A 19334-nucleotide genomic window follows, 5' to 3' on the forward strand; every position below is an offset into this window, starting at 1 on the left:
GAGGACGCAGGGCAGCCTCTGCAGCCCCTCCTTGCCTGCTGAAGGGGCCTTACCTGCTCCTTGCCCTTGGAGTCTTGCCAAGGGCCAGAGACGGCCAGCTCCTCACCCTCTGGGGCACGCAGTTTCCGTTTGATTCTGAACTGGATCTTGTAAGGCTCCGAGTACTGAAGTATCTTGAGAGCGTCTTCATATTTAATGTCGTCAAAGAAGATGGTGGCACTGAGCAGCTGATCCCCTAGAGGATAAAGGAACAGCTCTGGCTTAGTTCCCACTCCCACCAAGTCGGGGGTACTGGGACCCCCAGCCCTGGGGCAACAGGGGGAAATGGGGGTTCTCTCCATGGCACGGCCAAGAGGAGCTGTGGGTGGCCCAGCCTGGGGCAGACAAGTAGAGACATGACGGGGTGGTCCTGAATCTAGGTGTGGCCCTGCCCCCTCCGGGTCCCTTCCATGCCCCGGCCATCTTTGCCCAGATGATGGGGAAACGGATGGATTGGCCATTGTACCTTCTCTCAAACTGAATAGCTTGGCTGCCGAGGAGTCCTTCAGCACTTGCTTGACAAAGATCCCCTGGTGTCCCCCACCTGTGACACTGTAACCACTGGCTCCTGCCTCCACCTCAGTCTCCAGTGTCTCCTCTGTCACTTCCCGCACAGCCTGGAGTAGAAGCACATCAGGGCCACGGTGAGCTGTGCCATCAGTGCTAGGGGCTGGCGACTCCCAAGAAGGGGACCACTCCATCCACCTGTCACTGTGGGCACCACAGTGGGGGCTCCTTTCAGATGGACGCAGGCTGCACTGTCCCAGCACTGAAGTCCGCCGGCTACAGAGAGCCTCAGGTAGGAGCTGCCTCCCACGGCCTTACCCAGCCTGCCAGGACTGGCTGCCCCTGTCCAGCAGAGAGGACGGCCCTGCAGGCACTGTGGTCAAGCCTGCCTTCCTTCGCAAATGATGCACTGGACACATGCAGCACCCAGTGCTCAAATCAAGCAGGGCCACAGGCCTGAGGCCAACACAGGGAAGGGAGGCAGGCCACCCACGTTGGACATGATGGTGGCCTCTGTGTCCAGCAGAGGCCTCCACACCCCTCAGGGTACCCAGAGAGCTCTGAAGCTTCTGGTTGCAATCCGTGCAGGTGCCCGACCTGGCACCACCCCTCTGGATGGGGGCGTGATGAGGACTACACACCCAGGGCCCTCGTCACTGGGGCCTCCCGTCGCCCTGCCCCCCCTGGGACCCAGGGACGCTGCCGGTCTCCTTGCTGCCCGCCACCCTCCCAGCACCTTGGGTCTGGCATACCAACCTCTGGGTGGCTCATCCTGGAGAAGACCTGCGAGTCCCCCGAGGCCCGCTTCCACCAGGACCTCCGCCTCCCTGAGGAGCCTCGCCGTCCCGGGGCGTCTTCCTGTAGCCACAGGGTTGGGAGTTACCCACCACCCACCCTGGGACAGGCAGGAGAGAAGGTTCCACCCACCTGGCCCTGCTCCGGGAGAACAGAAGGCTCCAGGCAGCAGACCCCGGTGCCGAGGGACTCAGGAGCTGCAGGGGTGCAGCTGGGTGCAGAGGAAGCTGCGTCCCTTGGGGGCCACCAGGGAAAAGGCCGCGCAGGGCCTCCTCCACTTGAGGCCAGCCTCAGCTCCCCCGCAAGCCCTGTGGCACTGGAGGTCAGTACAGAGGAGGATCTCCAAAGGCAGGATGCCATCTGTTGAGGACGCGTCTCCTCTGATGGCCCCTCCTGTCCTCCTCCACGGGGGCCTGTGTCCTCCCCAAAGGCTGCACATGTGCACACGTCCCGTGACCCACCCTGGCCCCACCCCTGGGAGCCTGGGCCTGTGCCCCACCACACAGATGCCGCAGGCATCTGCATGTCAGGGGACCCAGAGGGGACAGTGATGGGCACAGCTGTGGCCTGGTGGCAGCAGACAGGGCAGGGTGCTGTACAGAGACATGCATGTGGGCCGCCCACACAGGTGATCGGGAGGGAGAGTGGTGCAGGGCCCGGCGCCCAGGCCTTGTCTCGGCCTGTGAGCTCTGCCCGGGGCTCACCTGGACTCCAAAGCCAGTGCCTTCTGCTGTGCATTCGTAGACAGGGGAGGACCCCTGTGGCCGTGGCCGAATGACCTCGTCCACAGGCCCTTCAGTCACCTGGCAGGAGGAGAGAGTCGAGTTCCTGTTAGCCCCCAGGCTCTGGCCAGGCCAGAAGGCCTGGGGGCAGGCTGCAAGGTGGATGCACTCCCTCCCTGGTCCCACTTACAGTGCGGTCCTCCTCAGTAGCTGCACCTGGATCCTCGGGCTGCAGCTGCCGGCCAGACACTGTGGGAAGAGAGGTGTTGGTGGAGACACACTGGTGGGTGGGCCAGATGGCATACAGGGAGGTGGACACTGAGTCCCGGGGAGAGCCACAGCCACTGGGTGGGGAGGCCGTGGCATGAGGCTGGACAGTAGTGTGCTGGAGCTGGGGAGCTGCCACACTGTGCTCACACTTGGCACATTTGGTCAAGAAAATAGCTACAGAAGTGAGTGGCCCACCCCAGCGGGGGTGAAGTCAGAATGCAGAGCTGACACAACACCTGACCTCAACGTCCAGCACTCGGCGATAAACGACAAGACGCACAGAGACCTCAGGCACAGCCCCAGCCAAGGAGCAGGCCGCCAGCGGACCCTGTCTCTGAACCGCCACAGGAGGCGCCTTGATGCCGGCGACTACCCACCAAAAGCCTGTCACAGCTGGAGGGAAGGGAGACTCGGGACAGACATTCCCAAGGTGAGTCTGCCCCAGAGCGGCTCAACTGCAGGTCTGAGGAGCCCAGAGAAAGAGCTGTCCACTTGGAGGTTAGTAGAAACTGCACAAGGTGAAGAGGCAGAGAAGCAGGGGAACCAACAGACCTCAGAGAGCTCCGGGGCAGCACGGCCGGAGAGAAAGGAGGCTGCGGCCGAGACGCAGAAGAGAAAAGACCAGGGCCGTCCGTCACACGGGGAAACCGGTCGAGAGCCAGCCTCGACACGTGTGGGCATCATAGTGTGTCCTCAAGCAGGAGGCCACCGCCCCGAGGTGACCTGATCTCACAGCACAGCTGTCCCGGGCCCCCTCACTGACAGAAGTGTCCGGTGCACATCTGGCAGCACTTCTCACTAACTTATCTAGCAGGACCGTGTGAAGCCCGCAGTTGCACTTTTCTTGTGCGAGCTGCAGCTGCCTGGACGCTGGGTGGGCACAGCGTGACTGCACTTCATCCAGACTTGACTTACAGAAGCAGCTGGCTCATCGGGGTACAGGCTGTAGTCTGTGAACCCCTTAGATAGAGCGTGCTCCTCGCCCACGTCATGGGGTTGTAGCAAGGCCATGCAATCCACGAGGACCAAACAGCAGCGGAGGGAAGTGGGATGGGGCTTCATTCTACCAGAATTAACCCAGTGTCGCCTGGGGCTGGGGTCGGGGGAGACCCAGCGTCAGCAGGGTGGAGGGGATCCAGGGGTGGCAGCAACGTTCTAGCAAAGGGCTCATGGTGATGGTAGGTACAAGTCTTCAAGGCCACCACAAATGACTGAAGTGCACACTTAGGACAGTGTCACTGCTTACAAACCTCAATGAAGCTCTAAAGAAAAAGGGCAATGAACTCTATCAAAATAATAAAGCTTGTTGTCAGACGTACCAGGTGTAGAGGAAAAGCAAGTGATAACTTCGTACAAAGGACAGGGCAGGGCCGCACTTCAGTGGTCAGTTCTCACATTGAAGTGGTCCAATGTTACTGAAGGCGATTGTGATGAGTTAAACATATGTAACATTATCCATAAAGCCACCACTTAAAAAATAAAAAGATAATGGGCTGGGGCTGGGGCTCAGCGGGAGAGTGCTCACCTAGTACGTGCGAGGACCTGGATTCGATCCTCAGCACCACATATAAATAAATAAATAAAATAAAGGTATTATGTCCAACTAAAACTAAAATAAATAAATAAATATTTAAAAAATAAATAAAAAAAGACATAGGCAGCTGTGGTGGTGCACATAAGTGACCCCAGCAAGTCAGGAGGCTGAGGCAGGAGGATCACAAGTTTGAAGCCAGCCTTCACAGCTTAACAAGACCTTTAGCTACTTAGTGAGACTGTCTCAAAATAGAAGGTACAAAAGGGCTGGGGATGCGGCTCAGTGGTTAAGCGCCCCTGGGTTAGCCAGTATGTCAATAGTGTAATTAAAATGAAACACTAAAATACACATAAGTATGTCTCTACCACTCAGATGGTACTCACATTGCTATTTATATGTGTGTTTATATATTAATCCAAAAACTTGTAATTGAAAATGAGGTAAAGATCTGAACAAGCATTTCACAAAAGATGTCCAAATGGCCAACTAGCGCAAGAAAAAGTGGTTCTCCTTCCAGAAGGTACCGAGCTCTCACAGCTCAGGAAAAGACAAAACAACCCAATAGAACAGCAGTGCTGGAAGGGCCACTGGCCAGAGTGGACTGGTCACTTGCCCGGCACACTCCTCTCAAGGGCAGTGCCACTTGAAGCCACAGCCCACCAGTGAAGCCTGGCCACCTGATAGTGACAAGGATGCGCAGCATGACCTGCCCTGTCCCAGGCCTGGGGGCAGACTGGTACAGCCTCTGGCAAACAGCCACCATGTCCTACCTTCCCTGTGGCCCAGCCACTCAAGAGCCAAGGAGGTGTGGCCAAAGCTGTCCCCTTGACAGCACCCAAGAACCCGAAAGGCTCAGATGTCGGTCAAGAGTGGACTGAGAAACACCAAGGATGAGGATGAGTGGACCGCTCCCTGCCTGCAGGGCGGTGGAGCTCACAAACACTGCGCCAAGTGGGAGAAGGTACTAAGAGAAGGTACCAGGGAGGTGCCCCGCTGCCGTGGAAGTCCTGGGTGGCCAGCTTCCCAAAGGGTTCCTGTGATGGGGATAGCTGCATAATCTGTGTTCTTTCTCTTAAACATTTAAAAATTTCACATAAAATCAAAATGAGGAAATTCTGAACTTTATGCCAACGAATGGGAAGAGTCAGATCAACTGTAAAAACAGTCAGTGCTGCGCAAGCAGCCGACATTCCAAACAGCACCACTCCGGGGGACCACTGCCCGCACGGGACACTGGGAATCCCAGAGACTGTCCAGGCACAGTGGCCATGCCTGGGATCCTGGTGACTCAGGAGGCCAAGACAGAAGGGTTTAAGTTCGAGGCCAGCCTCAGCAACTTAGTGAGAAACTGTCTCAAAAAAGAGACTAGGACTGTCCATCTTTAGCCACCTCCCTCCAAACTCAAGCTGCCATCTTGCACCCAGCCCAGTGACTCCCTCCTTCATCCATGCTCATTCTGGACTCTCTGGCTGGGCTGGGGCTCAGTGGTGAGCACTTGCCTGGCCTGTGTGAGGCCCTGGGTTCCATCCTCAGCACCACATAAAGATAAATAGATAAATAAAGGTCTGTGTCCAACTACAATAAAAAGTTTTTTTTTTTTAAAAAAAAGAAAGGTTCTGGGCTGGGGATGTGGCTCAAGCTGTAGCGCGCTCGCCTGGCATGCGTGCGACCCGGGTTCGATCCTCAGCACCACATACCAACAAAGATGTTGTGTCCGCCGAGAACTAAAAAATAAATATTAAAAAAAAAAAAAAAAAAAAAGAAAGGTTCATCTACAACTAAATACACACACACACACACAAATAAAATCAGGTAAACTACACAGGCCTAATCTGGCCCACGGAAAGGTTTTGAGAATAAGGCTTTATTGAGACAGAAAAAAATAAATAAAATCTTCCCACAGACAGAATTTCAGGCCCAACCCCCCTTGGATTTCAGTGCGTATGGCAAGGAGGCTCGTGTTCAGGGACCGCCTCCTTCTTGAGGCACCTTGCTGGGGATGAGAGGAACAAGTGCCTCTCCAGCCCACCTGCCCAGGGGTCTCGAGTTTCCTAAGGACCCTGGGCCAGACTTTGCAGATCAGGGAGAGCAGACCCCTGTGCAAATCTGACCTGTGGGGTGCAGCACTGGCCTCTGGGACCCCGTGCTTCCTGCTCCACAGGGGGGAGCCCTAGCCTTGGGACCCAAGGAGATGGGGAAGCCCAGTTCGGGCAGGAGTCTGGGTTTGGCTGCTGGTCTCTGACCAATGTGCTGTGTGACCCTGAGCTCAGATTTCCTCGTGAATACCGGGGTCCAGCCTGCTTACCCTGCCTGAGTGTCAGGCCCTGGATGCTCCTGTCTGCAGAGCCACATCTGAGCTGCACCTGTGCACCCCAACAGCACCTGGCCCTCCCTTGCTTCCTCTTGGGCCTTCCTGTCTTTCTACAAAGCGACTCTGGAGGGCAGGGGACAGCCTCTGAGACTGGCTCTCCCGGGAGAGAAGGAGAGGAGGCCCAGGCAGAGCAGATACTCTGGGTCATGCCAGAAGTTGTGGGGGCCCACCCTACTTCCTGCCCCACCTCCTTCCCACTGCTCCAGTGGCCAGGCCCTCCAGGGCTCCATGGGAGAACCCCAACCCTGGTTCCCCATCTGCAAGTCTGACCTGGGGCAAGGGGGTCCACTCAAGTCCCCAATACTCCCGGCACGCCCCCCCAGGTCTCCCCACAGACCCCCACTCCCTAACCAGGTGGCAGGGCAGTCTTCTCCTGCACAGCTCTGACCTGGCCAGATGGGGCCTCTCCCCAGGGCCACCTCATTTGCCTTGACTGGAAGGCACCAGTCTGCCACCCCCAGGGTCCCCTGATGCTCCCAGTGGAATACTTATGCCCCGTCACTGCCTCCCAAGCAGCTGCCTGCCCCTCACTTTGCCCCTCACCCCATTCCTGCAGAGTTCCCCAGAGGACCCATCTGAGCCAGAGCCACAGGCCAGGACTGCAGGACAGGGCAGGTATGGTGCAGGGCTCTGGGTTTCTGAGCAGCTCCCCTTTCTGGCAGCTGGACCACAGCTGGGCAGCCTCAGCCTCAGGAGCTAGGCTCCCGTTCTGCTGTCCCACAGCCAAATGCTCCTTCCCCAGGCTGTCAGGCTGATGCCTGGTGCATGACATGTGAGGAAACTGAGGCTGGGGGAGGCTCAGTGCAGGGCAGAAGCTGGGACTCACCACGGTGGGGGCCCATCACACCCCATGCTGGCCACTGACTGCCCAGGTCACCTTTAGGCACTGCTGCTCTGGACCTCCCTGGGCCACCTGGCCCATCGCAACTGCCCTAGTCTTGGGGTGGGCCTGGGGTCCCTGGGCTGGGAGGGGGCTGGCCTGAGAAGCTCCTCAGGACACCCAGAGACCCAGCCACCCCCTCTCCCTCTGAGTCTCCCGGCTGCCTTCTGGTCAGACAAAACAGAGCCAATGAGAGGCTCCATCTCGCACAGGGTGGTGGGCGGCTGACAGGACAGGGATCTGCAAGGCAGCTCCTTGGGAAAGAGGACCTCCAGGCCGGGAGCCCAGACCCTCGGGTGCTAGAGGGTCCTGGGCCCCGCGTGAGGCCCCTCAGGTCAGGCAGGGACGCACCCCTGGCCCTGGGAAGCTGCACCTAAATCTGCTCAGGGGCGTCTTGTGGGCGGTGGGCCGTGAGGAAAGGTGTTGACAACTGGGAGCAGGACACACCCTGCGCTGGGAACCCGGGAGGGGGAGGAGGGAAGGAAGAGGCCCAACCAGCCCTGCCCAGCTGGCCTGGGGGCCTGGCCCTCTGCCAGCCTCAGGAAGGCCCACGCGTCGCCAGTCTTCCCTCCTAGCCACCCTGGTGAGCACCACCAGCAGAGGCCGGGAGGCGGCGCAGCCAGGAGCCACGGGCCCAAGTGCCCAGGAGCTGCCGCGGGCCTGGCCCAGGGACGCACAAACAGGAAGGGGGAAATCCTGCCTGCTGCAGGAGGACTGCCCAGCGCCCTGCCCGCCTGGGAGAGGAGGACCCTGTGTCCCCACCTCCACCAGCTGCATGGCCCCAGAGCACAGGACAGGCATCCCACCCACCTGCCCATCAGAAGCTCCGCAAACAGCCCTTCAGAGAGCACTGTGGCTGGGACAGTGACACTGTGGCTGGCAGTCACAAAGCCCCACTTTCCACAGGAGGCATGGAGGGGACTCGCCTGGGCTGGGCCCAGCTGTCCTGGGTGCTGGTGTCTGTGGCCTCCACAGTGCCTCTTCCTGGGAGTCCCCTAGCTCCTCTAAAGGGCCTCACACTCCTGCAGGCGTGACCTCCAGCTGGGAGGAGACCCAGCTCAGCCCCTCACACTCCTGAGCCCCAGGGGACAGGGAGGGATACAAGTGGGGACTGCAGAGAGGGGCTTCCCACCCCAGATGACCCTACAACACTGGCCCACAGGCCCTCTTCAGCAGAGCCACATAGGTGGAGCGTTCACTGAAACAAAACTCAAGTTTGCATCCAAACCGCCACCCAGGGTGAGCTCTGGCTCCAGGCTGGGCCAGTGTGGTGGGCCTGTTTGCATGTCACCAGGGCAACGGGGTCCTTGGGACAGGACACTGCAGAGGTGCTCCTTTCTCCATCCGCTTGAGAGAGTGTGTACAGAGGCATGTGTGGCCGAGTGCCCCTGCCCAACACCCTGGACAGCCCCCAATTTGGCTCTGGCAGTGGAGTGAGCAGGCTCACCCAGAGGAGACCGCCGCCCTGCCCTCACTGGGCGCCCACACGGACTCGCGCACGCAGCTCTGCCTCACCACATCCTGGACTTCGGGGAAACTGCCAAGCTCGGCTGACTGTCACGAGACCCTCTGACCTTATGAGCAGCACCCCAGGCAGTCAGGGGCCTGCCCCCACCCCTGATGTTTCTGGAGATTATTGTGAATGTGGAGACGGAGCCAGGCGCTGGAGGCCAAGTGGGGAACCAGCCTCCGCAGCCCTGGGCCAGGGCTCCTCGCCCCCCGGGTGTTTACATCACCCTCTCCCAGAACAATCTCTGTAGTTCCTGCTGCCATCCATCTAAAATCCCTCTCTGCTTCCACCTGGGGCCCCGCCCCCTCCTGCCTCTGGACTTCACATGCTGTGTCCTCACTCAGTGAACTCACAGGGTGACCCTCTGCCATTGATTCTGGACATTCCTTAGTTCTGGTCTTCAGAGCACCATACTCACCAAGCACTCAAGCCTGGCACATAGTCGGTGCATAACAAATGCTAGTGTGAGGTGTGCACTGGGCAGGGAAAGGGAAGGAGCTGGTCAAAACCCCTGCAAGGACTAAGCCCTGCCCAGCGTTAGTGGGATTAGTCCTGGGGCCAGAGGGCAGCAGGTGAGCCCAGGATCCAGCAGCCAGCAGTGCAGCTCCCATGCCCACCCATCCCCAACGTCAACTGAGTCTGGGTAGAAAGGCCAGCACCCTAGATGCCAGGACACTGTGACCAAGAGGGGCGGCCCCCACCCTGAGGCCCAAGAGTCCACCTTGGCAGCTCCAGGAAAGCAAAGCAGGCCTTGCTGAGCCACCTCCACAACCCAGGTCCCCCTATGCCAGACAAGGTCAGCGACCACTACCCTAGAACCATCCCAGGACATGCAGCTGGCCCTGGGAATCTGTCCTGATGCCAAATGGCCATGCCAGTGCCCTGGCATCAACATACCCCTAGCCAAGGCTCCCTTCAAATGAGAGCCACCGCCCCCGACTGGCCAGGGCCAGGGTCACCTCCTGAGCCCTGTGTACACCTTGCACACCCTGGGGTGTGGTGGCCAGAGACCGGTCCAGGAACTGGGAGCTGCAGGGCCCCTTGCCGACAGGCTTCCCAGCCTGACTGGCCCTGGCACCAGCTAGCAGGAGCTGTTGTGAACCGACAGCCCTGCCCCCAACATTAGCCAGAAGTGGGTTCAGGGACAGAACAGGGGATCAGGGAGATGCCCAGGCCAGCTCTGCCCCTGCATCCCCCCTTGCCGGCAGCCCATCTGGCCCCCACTGACCTGCTGAGTGGTGAGGGGGCAGGTGCCGCAGGGCTGAAATTGAAAGGGGACAGGCTGCCCAGGGCAGGGAGCAGCCTCACGGAGGAGGCCAGGCCCAGGACGCTCTCCCAACTGGCCCAGAAGAGATTCCTGGGCTGCCTGCCTCCCTGCCCGCCTGGTTCCTCCCCTGCACAGCCCTCCCCACTGTCCCTCCCTCCTGGCCTCCTCCTTAGGCAGGGGCTGGGCGGGTCCCCGCACAGGCCAGGAGCTAGGCCAGCCTCCCCAGCTCAGCTTGGGGAGCCAGGGGCCCCACCCTGAGTGCCCCCAAGCCCAGGCAGCTGACTCGGAGAGGAAACGCCCTCCTGAGTCACCGCTGCAGCCCAGCGTGTGCGTCCCTGCTGTGCAGGCGACTGCTGTGAGACAGCCCTGCCTCAGTTTCCTCAGGGAACTCTGCTCAGAGCTGGCCTGGCTGGGCACGAAGCGACGGGACAGGGAGGTACCTTCCAAGCACAGGCCGGAGCCCACAGGGTGGCCAAGCTGGGCCCTTGGGGAAGTGGCTGTGGCTGCTGCCACCCGTGAGGGCAGCCTGGCCCAAAATACCCTTCCAGTTCTTGGGCCCTGACTTGACAGCTCTCAGCCTTCAAAGCTCCAGGGCACCCATGAGCCTGGTGTGGCTGGCCCCAGCATGTTTAGCAAACCACACCCTTTCCCGTTCGAGTGGTGGCCGAGAAACACTCTTCCTGAGTCCAGTGACCCCAATCACCCACCACCCAGAGCTCAGCTGCCTGGCCTGCCCCTTCCTGCCACCTCCTCCTTTTTCCTCAGGGTTCAGCACCCAGCTCATGCCTCTGGGCATCCAGCAAGCCTGGGCAGGACAGAGCAGCTGTGTTGGCTGCAGATATGCAGGGATCCTCCCAGGGCTGCCATGCCCTGTGCCCGAAGCCCAGTGGGCAGGGCCCAGCTAGAAGTGGGTACCTGCTCCCATGGGCAGGCTGGAGCAGGCCCTCACAGCAGAGGAGCCGAGCCCAAGGTTCCAGGGCTGGGAGGGGTCTGGCCATCCCCCAGGGGGGTCAGCACAGAAGGGCCTGCACCTACAGCCCTGCCCAGCATGGTGGCCCAGAGAGGGGGCTTCCTGGAGCAGCTGAGGGAGCCAGAACTTCTACTGGGACTTGGGAGCCAGAGGACCCTGAGGTGAGGGACAGCAAGAGAAGGGCCCCAGGTGAGTCGGAGGGCTCTAAGGTAAGGAGAAGGCAGAGGGAAATGGGATGAGAGACCCAGGGACACCCCAGTCCTGGAAGGCAAGGGCGGCACCAGGCACCCCCCAGGCCCTGATGTCAGACTAACAGTCACAGAAGGAGATGACTCTATTCACACTGCCACAGCCACTGGCAGCCACTCCTGTGCCCCACTCCCAGGTCTCACCTGGGGACTTTGTTTACTGCCTCACCAGGCAGCCAGCTCATTGCCCAGGGCACGCCAGGCAATGCAGGCTGGTCAGAGGGAGCCCAGCTGCTGGCCCAGTGGTGAGGAATGCTGGCTCCGAGCAGCACGGGCTGCCACTGTCCCCTTGAGCCTGTGTGTGCTGACCAACCCAGCCACCCACCCCAGCAGCTGCACAGGGCCTCCTGACTCCCAGCCAACTTGCCTGGGGTCCTGGGCTATCACATGGTTGTCGGGGTCCCAGCTGGGACATGCCCACTTCACAGCAGCTGGAGGAAGGGCCCTGCAAAGCCACCTGCTGCTGGGTGGCCCAGAGGCCATGACCTCCCCTCCTGGCACAGCCCTCACCAACTCAGGCTCTGCAGTAAGGCACTGACGGTGCCCCACTCCAGGCCCTCTGCAGTCCCCAAGCTCAGGCATAAGCCATTTGCTCTGCCTGGGGCACCCTCCCTGCTCAGAAACAAGATGACCTGCTCTGCAGCCCTGGGCCCAAGCTGGTGAGTAGCAGGTGCCAGCAGGGGCAGCAGGTTTGCAGAAAGGCTAAGGTCGGGCTGGGAGCCCAGGGCTCTGCGCTCAGAACCACTGTCCCCTGAGGGGAGGGGAATGGAGGTACAGCTGCCAACCCCCACCACCTGCCCCTGGTCAGTGTCCATTTCCACAGTTAGCTTACCTGACAGCCCAGGAGACCTTGCCCTCCTGCCTCAGTTCCCAGGAACCCCACTGCTGGACCCCTGTTCCATGTGGCCAGGCTCAGTGGCCAGGCTAGGTCTGTAAAAGAGCCACAGTAGCTGCTGAGCCACGTCACAGACCCTGGGACATAGATGTGCCCTGGTGCCCACTTGCACAGACAGACCTAGCTCAAAGCCATCAGGACCCACAGCCCAGTTTAGCGTCACCATGGGAACTGGCATTGGCAGGGGGCAGGCAGGGAGGGGGTGGGCAACTCCTGGTGAATCAGCTGATACGGATGCCACGGTGGGAGCAGAGCACTCCCAGGGGTGGTGTCAAAGAGCTGTCGGTGCTGCTGCACCAGGAGCAAGGCTGGGCGGGAGGAAGCCACCACAGGGGTCCTATCTCCAGGTGCCCTGCAGGAGGCCTCATTCTTCCTGGCGCACAAAGGGTCCAGCTCTCAGAAAGCAAGGAGAGGTCAGGGGGTCCAGCAGGCAAGGAGAGGCTAGCCTTGCTCTGACTCCACTAGAGCAGGGGAGGACCAGGGCTCGAGCTGCAGACAAAGAGGCCTTGACTCAGCTGACACTTGGCCTGCCCGAGCCTGCAGACAGGCCCAGCACTGACCACTGCCTCCCTGTGCTAAAAGGAAGAGAGGCCCAGGCCTCAGGAAGCCCCTCATTTGCCTTGTCCACTGTGTGTCCCTGGCACCCTGACTGCCTTTCTGTCCTGCTGTCCTTCCAGAACCCCATGTTCAGTGATGCATCCCTTCCCAAACTCCTGTCCAGTAGTCAACTCCAGCTCCACCATCCACCTCAACCATGGAGCAAGGTCTCATGCAAGAAGGAATCCAGCCAGAAGCTCTCTCAATGCTACCCCACGTCACAAGCACACTCGGGGGACGGAGGGCAGCACACGAGACAGGAGCCTGGCAGCAGGGGCGGGGGTCTGGGAGTGTTTCGGGCGTGTCTGGGGTGCCGGGAGGGGGAGTGCAGCTTCCCGCCCCAGGCCTCCTGGGCCCCGTTCCAATTTTCCGCTTGAGAAACTGCTTCTGACTATTAAATATTTATCCCAGCAAGGCAGGCCCTGCTCCCTGGCCACGGCTTCCAAAAAAAGAAAACAAAGGGAACATGGAGGTAGAGACGGGCCAGCAGGGCAGACACCTCTCAAGACCAAGCCGCCCTCGGGGCAGAGGTCAGGGAGCGGGGTGTCCTAACTGCGCCTCTGGCTAAGGCTCTGTCCAGGCCAAGCCCCCTTGAGGCTCACCCCCCAACACCTGGGCAGTTCCCAGACCCAGCCTCACCCCTTCCCACTGGAGCTGCCCAAAATGTGGAGCCAGGCAGGTGGCGCACACCTGTAGTCCCAGCTGCCAGGAGGCTGGGCAGATGGCACCTTAACAGCCAGCCTGGGCCACTCAGGGAGACCCTGTCTCAGAATAAAAAGGGTCGCGGGGGCTGGGGCTCAGTGGTAGAGCGCTCGCCTAGCACGTGCGGGGCCACGGGTTCCCTCCTCAGCACCACATGAAAATCAAGGTCTTGGGTCCAACTACACCTAAAAATAAATATTTAAAAAGGGCTGGGGGTAGCTCAGTGGTAAGGCACTCCTGGGTTCAAACCCCAACACCAAAAAAATGGGGGTTCCTTCCCTCCTAGTAGCTGCTTCCTGCCACCTGTTCATCTTACCCCCAGACCCGCCTGTTCTGCTGCTGCGGTTCTTTGCCGGGCTCTCCAGGCCTCGGCAGGAGCCCCTCTTTCCTGCACCCCTTCTCTTTAGGAGCTGCTCCTGGTCTCCATTGGGTGGGCCTTCCTCCAGGAAGCCCTCCTGACTCCCCACTACCTGAGGCCATATGGCCACAGCAGAGCTTGCCTTGTGTCTGCAAACACTGGGTGAATCCCTGCTCTGCTCACGTGTGACCGCCTGTGTCCCAGGGCCCTAGGGCACACTGGCTCTGGGTGGCTCTCAGACACAGATGGGTGGGTGGACAGGCAGAGATGGGTGGCATCCTCTACTTTTCCGATTGTCCTCGAGTGCAGGGTGTGGAAGCGACTGAGGAGAGCTTGGCTTTCACTCCTGGACTAGGTGGCAGAGACCCGCAGGTGGTCAGTGTCCCACCTGGCTGCCAGGGTTCAGGCTCTTTCCTGCTTACACCTACACCTCCCCCATGCCCTGGGCAGCCAGCCCCAGCTGAACCCCAAACACAAAGGCCTTCTGAAAGGAAGTCATAGGAGGAAAGACAGAGAGGGTCAGAATCAGAAAGAGTTGGGTCAGCCCAGCAATCCAGGGGCTTCAATTAGCCCTGGAAGAGGCAACAATTAGCCCAGGACAGATGAGCATGTCTAGGCAGAAGAGAGAAGGCTTTCCTGCTGCAGCCTTGAGTGGGGGTAGGCACACAACTGCTTGGGCACGCCGGAGGCTGGGGGCTCCACCAGTCTCACCCTTCTGCCATTCCTGGGCCCTGCCCACCCCTTGCCCTGGCTGGACCAGGTAAGCACAGCCTGAGGCTTAGGACAGGAACCAGAGGCCAGGAGACAGCACAGCCTCAGCTCTGGACTGCCCAGCTTGACCCCTGGCCAGGGAAATAACTTGGAGTGTTGCCAGGAGCAACAGCACCCCCAGTGTGGCTTCTGAGAACCAACCTCATTCAAGAAGGGTGGCATCCCAGGGTGACCATGGCTACCTCCTCCTCATTGCCCAACCTGGCCATGGCTACCTCTTCATTGCCCAATCTGGCCATGGATACTTCCAGGCTGAGAAGGGGCCTTGGAAGCCCTGTTCCTGGTGGGCAGGGCAGAGCCCGCACCTGTCAGACCCACATCACTGCCCAGAGCAGGCAGACCTGACACCCAGGAGTGGCACTATGGTGCAGGACCTGGCCTTCCTCTCTGGCCTCAGGGTCCCAGCCCCCCATCAGTGTGGACAACCTGGTCAGGAATAACAGTGCAGTGCCAGCCCAGAGCCTTCCTGGCTACATAGCTGCAGCTCAGTGTGGCAGCCCTCAGCGCCACTGGCAGAGGCAAGATCCAGCCTGCAGCCCCCTTGCCCCATGGCATGCAGAGCCACAGCCATCTGCAGAACAATCCTGGAGAGACCCCAGTCACACTATGGCCCCTCCCTGGAGGAGAGACCACCCTAATACCAGTCATGGTGTCACTGAACCCAGTGCCTCCTGGAGGCAGGGGCAGTGTTTGGGGTGTAGTTGGGGGACATGCTCAGGCCACACCAGGCACTTGCAGGTCCCAGGCAGGGGCCAAGGCTGGGTGTGTGGGGTCTCCTCACCACTTTAACTACCCAGGACTCAGCTCTGCCTCTGGGAAGGAATAGGCCTTCCCCAGGGATAGGGGTGGGTGTGACTTCCAGCGCCCACGGGAGTGAAATTCTACCCTCCTGCATGGGGTAGATGAATGTGTTGGGTGAAGGATCCCAAGTGTCCCTAAACTGGGCGGATCCCTATGCAGGGACCACAGGCTCCCTGTTCCCAGCATCGCCACTAGGGGACAACCTCCAGACAAGATGAACCACAGACTGCTCCTTTCCCAGGGTTGCAGGAAGCCAGATAGGCTTTGGGAGGGGCTGGCTGGCATCAGGGGGCTCAGGAACTGGGCCTGGCAGGTACAGGAAGGCAATTTTGGACTGGGAAGAAAGACAAGGGTAGGACAGGGCCTGCTGAGCTCTGGCCTGCTGGTGGGGAGGGGGTTTGAAGCTGGAAAAGGCCCAGGACCAACTCTCCAGAGGTTCTTGATCAGTTAATCATGTCCCAGGGCCCCTGTGAAGGGCTGGAGAGGGCCTGAGTATCTTCATGTGGGATGGAACCCCCGTGGGTTCTGATCTGGCAGGTCTCCCACCAAGCTGCAGCGAGGACCACTGACCTCATTCTTCAAGAGAAGGCAGTTTATAGGCTGGACAGGAGGAGGGACTGACCCAGACGGGCCAGGGAACCACAAAGCCAAAAGCAGAACTGAAGGCCTTCAGCTAGGAGGGGCAGCCAGAACAGAGCTCTGTGGAGCCAGAGGTAGGTGAGATGGTTGTGAGACCCCCGCAGTTTGGAAGCCTCAGGCAGTGGAGGCAGGGGGTAGCTGGAGGCATATCCTTGGGGCCCCACCCTTCTCCCTCCATTGAAGCCCATCCACAGCAACAGGGAAGGAAGAAGAGGGTGGGGGTCTATTCCCCCCACCAGAGCCTTCTCTCTCTGCTGTCCAGGGCAAGTCAGTGTACCCTAGGCTTCCATATAGGCAGGGGAAGCCCAAACAAGAGGTCAAGTGCAGTGAAGGAAATTGCAGGAAGGGGCCCAGGCTCCCTGCTCTGGTGGCCCTGCAGATCAACCCTCCCACACTGGTCTCAGTCCTTGTCCTACAGGAGGGCCCTTGGGAGCTCCACTGCAGGTGGAGGGACACGCCCATCCTGGGCACCCCTCTGCATCACTAGCTGCTTCATTAGCCTTACCGACCTGTTTTCCCCCAGGGAGTAGGGTCCAGTCTGTGCCAATGCAGCATTGCCCCAGTCCCTGTGCCAGGGTCTGGCCAGGTGCCCTGGGTGTGGCAGGCTGCATTGCTGACCCAGAGCCTGAAGGACAACCCCTGCTGCTCCACCCTGCCCTCCAAGATGCTGAGACATCCAGCCCCAGGCCCAGGGCAGGAACAGAAAGACAAAGAGCATCAGGTACTCATTTTGCAGCAGAGGTTTGAGGAAGGGGTCACCCCTGTAGGCAGTACCCACACTCTTCTGCCCAACACAGAGGGACCCTGTGGTTTGATCTCTGGCCCCACTAGACCCCTTCCCAAGCCTCAGGTCTAGCCCTGCCACAGTCACTACCTCACTGATGATCCAAACACGCAGTAGCCACGCTGTGGACCCTGCCCAGGCCAGCATGGCAGCTCTGGATCAAGGCCAAGAGCTCTGACTCCTGGTCCCACCAGGCTGCTTCCCCCAAAGCAGGTCAGAGGGCAGGCCTCGAGCAGGTTCCCAGAGTCCTCAGTCCATGTCAACATGCGGCCATGCTCTGGTCTGGGCAGCAGCTGCCCAAAGTCGCCTCTCTGAATAAGACAAGAGTTCCCGAGGATGATGATAAAGGAACGAAGACGGAGAGGAAGAAGCAGACAGGAGCAGCGAGCCAAGAGACAGGAGCAGGGAGACAGTGATGGAGACCCGAGAGACGTGAGCGGAGGGTCGGAGATGGAGACCCGGAGAGGGAAGTGGGAAACCGGGAGACAGGGGCAGATAAAAGGCTGAGACCCGAGCGCGCGAGACCCGCGGGCCCTCCCTGAGGAGCCCCCCGCCCACCCGCCCGCCCGCGGCAGCCCAGCCGGCGCTGCTCGCCCCCAACGCGCCCGCGGAGCCCACCCGCCGGAGGGGAGCGGGCTGCAGGCGGGGAGGAGGCGCACCGCTGCCTGGGGCTCCGGGCCAGGTGGGCAGCACCACGTGGAAGCAGTCGCACATCGCGGCGGCCGGCAGGTGCGGGCCAGCGGCAGCCCGGCGTGTCCAGTTGCCGTCCCTGCTCCAGCGCGCGGGCGGGTGGTCGGGCGCCGCGCTCGGCCTCGCAGCTTTGCGCTGCTGCGGGCGGCCAGCCTCGGACTGCGGACACTGCTCGCGCCTTGAGACCACGGTGCTGGACCCGCCCGGGCCCGCCCCGTTCGCGCCGGCCACTGCGCGGCGAGCGCTTGGGCGGTGCCGCTGGCCTCATTCAGCCCATTGGCTGCGCCGCCCTGGCCCCGCCCCGCTCTGGGCCCGCCCCCGGCCCCTGAGGCTGGCCCCGCCTCGCGCCCCCAGCCAGCCTTTCTGGGCCCACAGAACTGGCTGGAGACCCTCCGCCTGCCCGCACTGGGGCTCTGGCACTTGTTGCCGTTGTCACCTCCAACCTGGGGAACAGTAGGGGGATCGGGAGCACGGCCTGTGATCTGGGCTGATCAGGACAAGATGGAATTCTCCAAGGGAGGAAGGAGGGAGGCGGGCCGCAAGAACAAAGACTGGGCTAGAGGGTCCAGGAAGGACAGGGTGGCCTGGGCAGGACTGCAATGGGCTGTGCAATTCCGAGTGCCCGTGCTGGGGGCTGTCCTGGAGCCCAGGACCACCCCCAGAATTCATCCTTCCCCAGGTTCCTGTCAAGAGCCTGGAGGCTAGGACACAGGGGTGACAAGCGTCCCACTTGGCCCTAACCTGGGACTCATGGCTGGTGAAGGCAGAGCCAAGCTGTAAAGTTGAGGTGCTCTGCAGGGCAGTGCTGGGTGGTAGTGGGCTGCGGGTGGGAAGGGCTCCTGGCAGACCCCTAAGCTGGGGCGACCTTGGGGGTGAGCTGTGAGCCAGCCTCAGGGCAGAAAGTATTCCCAGTAGGGCAGACAGATAGTGTGGGTGAAGAGGGTGGGGGCTGGAGGTGGGACCTGAAGGTTAGACCTGCTGAGGCTGGGACAGGGTGGAGGGTGCCTCTGCAGAGGGGGCTCCAAGCAGTCCCTGTGTCTGCAAAGGTCAGTGGGAGCTGAGGAAAGGCCACCCCGGTGGCTGGGATAGGGGCAAAGCTGTAAGTCAAGAGTAGATGGACTAGGGCAGTGAGGTGGGGACAGAGTGAGGGGGATCTTGATATATTGCAGAGGCTGGCAGAAGGGACCTGGTGAGGCCTGGAGTAGGGCAAGTTGGGAAGCTTGCTTGGGCTCCCCATAGCACCATGCATAAGGGATGAGCATGGAGGGCAGGGCCCAACAGTTCTCTCAGCAGAGAGATTACTGAGACCTGGCTTGGCATAGACTTGAGGACACCTTGGGCCAGAAGCAGAATCCTGGGACTAAGCCCTCCGATGTGCCACCCTGGAGGCACTGCAGGCAGGTACAACTCAGACAGGACAGCTACTACCAAGAAAAAACATTCCTGGCAATGTGCTGGTCATGCTGGATGCACACACACACACACACACACACACACACACACACACACTCACACACACCTATTCTTGTGGCTGGAAGCTGGTGCAGGGGGCAGTCTGGGGGTGGCAGTGAAGGCTGAGAAGCTCCAAGGGGCCAGCCTGCAACAGAAGGGCCACATAGCTTGCTGTGAGCAAGGTCATACACACACCAATACACAGATCACAGGCCACCTTGGATACCTCCCAGTCCAGCAGACATTCACATGTACCCGACACACTCATGTGCTCACACTAAGGCGCACACACACTTATATGCACAACAGTGCAGACACCTGCACATTCACACACAGATGCACATGCTCTCAGACTCACATGGGGACCTTGCTCAACCAGTAGGGCCCAGGTGAGCCAGCTGATGGGATGACTCACTCTGGCAGTTCCCGTTAGCCAGACTGCAGCTGCCAGGCAGGCTGCCAGCAGCAGGTCAGATGGACACTGGAGTCACTGCTGGGAAAAGGCCTTGGCAGCCTCCTCCAGTGACACAAT

At 60.4% G+C, this 19334-nt stretch overlaps 1 protein-coding gene across 2 annotated transcripts in view; it reads right to left on the bottom strand.

The window, feature by feature from the left end:
• Positions 1-17546, bottom strand: part of Ahnak2 (AHNAK nucleoprotein 2) — a 35702-nt gene extending 18156 nt beyond the window's left edge. The window contains exons 1-6 of one of the 2 annotated variants that reach the window (XM_078051047.1): positions 17320-17546; positions 2254-2312; positions 2046-2144; positions 1303-1404; positions 506-656; positions 54-235 (exon numbers count right to left, since the gene is read on the bottom strand). In XM_078051047.1, coding sequence (XP_077907173.1) covers positions 54-235; positions 506-656; positions 1303-1404; positions 2046-2144; positions 2254-2312; positions 17320-17374 — 648 coding nt within the window. In that variant the 5' untranslated portion in view covers positions 17375-17546. Of the gene's footprint in view, positions 1-53; positions 236-505; positions 657-1302; positions 1405-2045; positions 2145-2253; positions 2313-9856; positions 9927-17319 lie in introns of those variants that run through there. The other variant, XM_078051048.1, reaches the window with a different exon arrangement.
• Between the last annotated feature and the right edge of the window lie 1788 nt (positions 17547-19334).

Source organism: Ictidomys tridecemlineatus, chromosome 5 (genome assembly GCF_052094955.1).
Source record: "Ictidomys tridecemlineatus isolate mIctTri1 chromosome 5, mIctTri1.hap1, whole genome shotgun sequence".
Taxonomy (NCBI): domain Eukaryota; kingdom Metazoa; phylum Chordata; class Mammalia; order Rodentia; family Sciuridae; genus Ictidomys; species Ictidomys tridecemlineatus.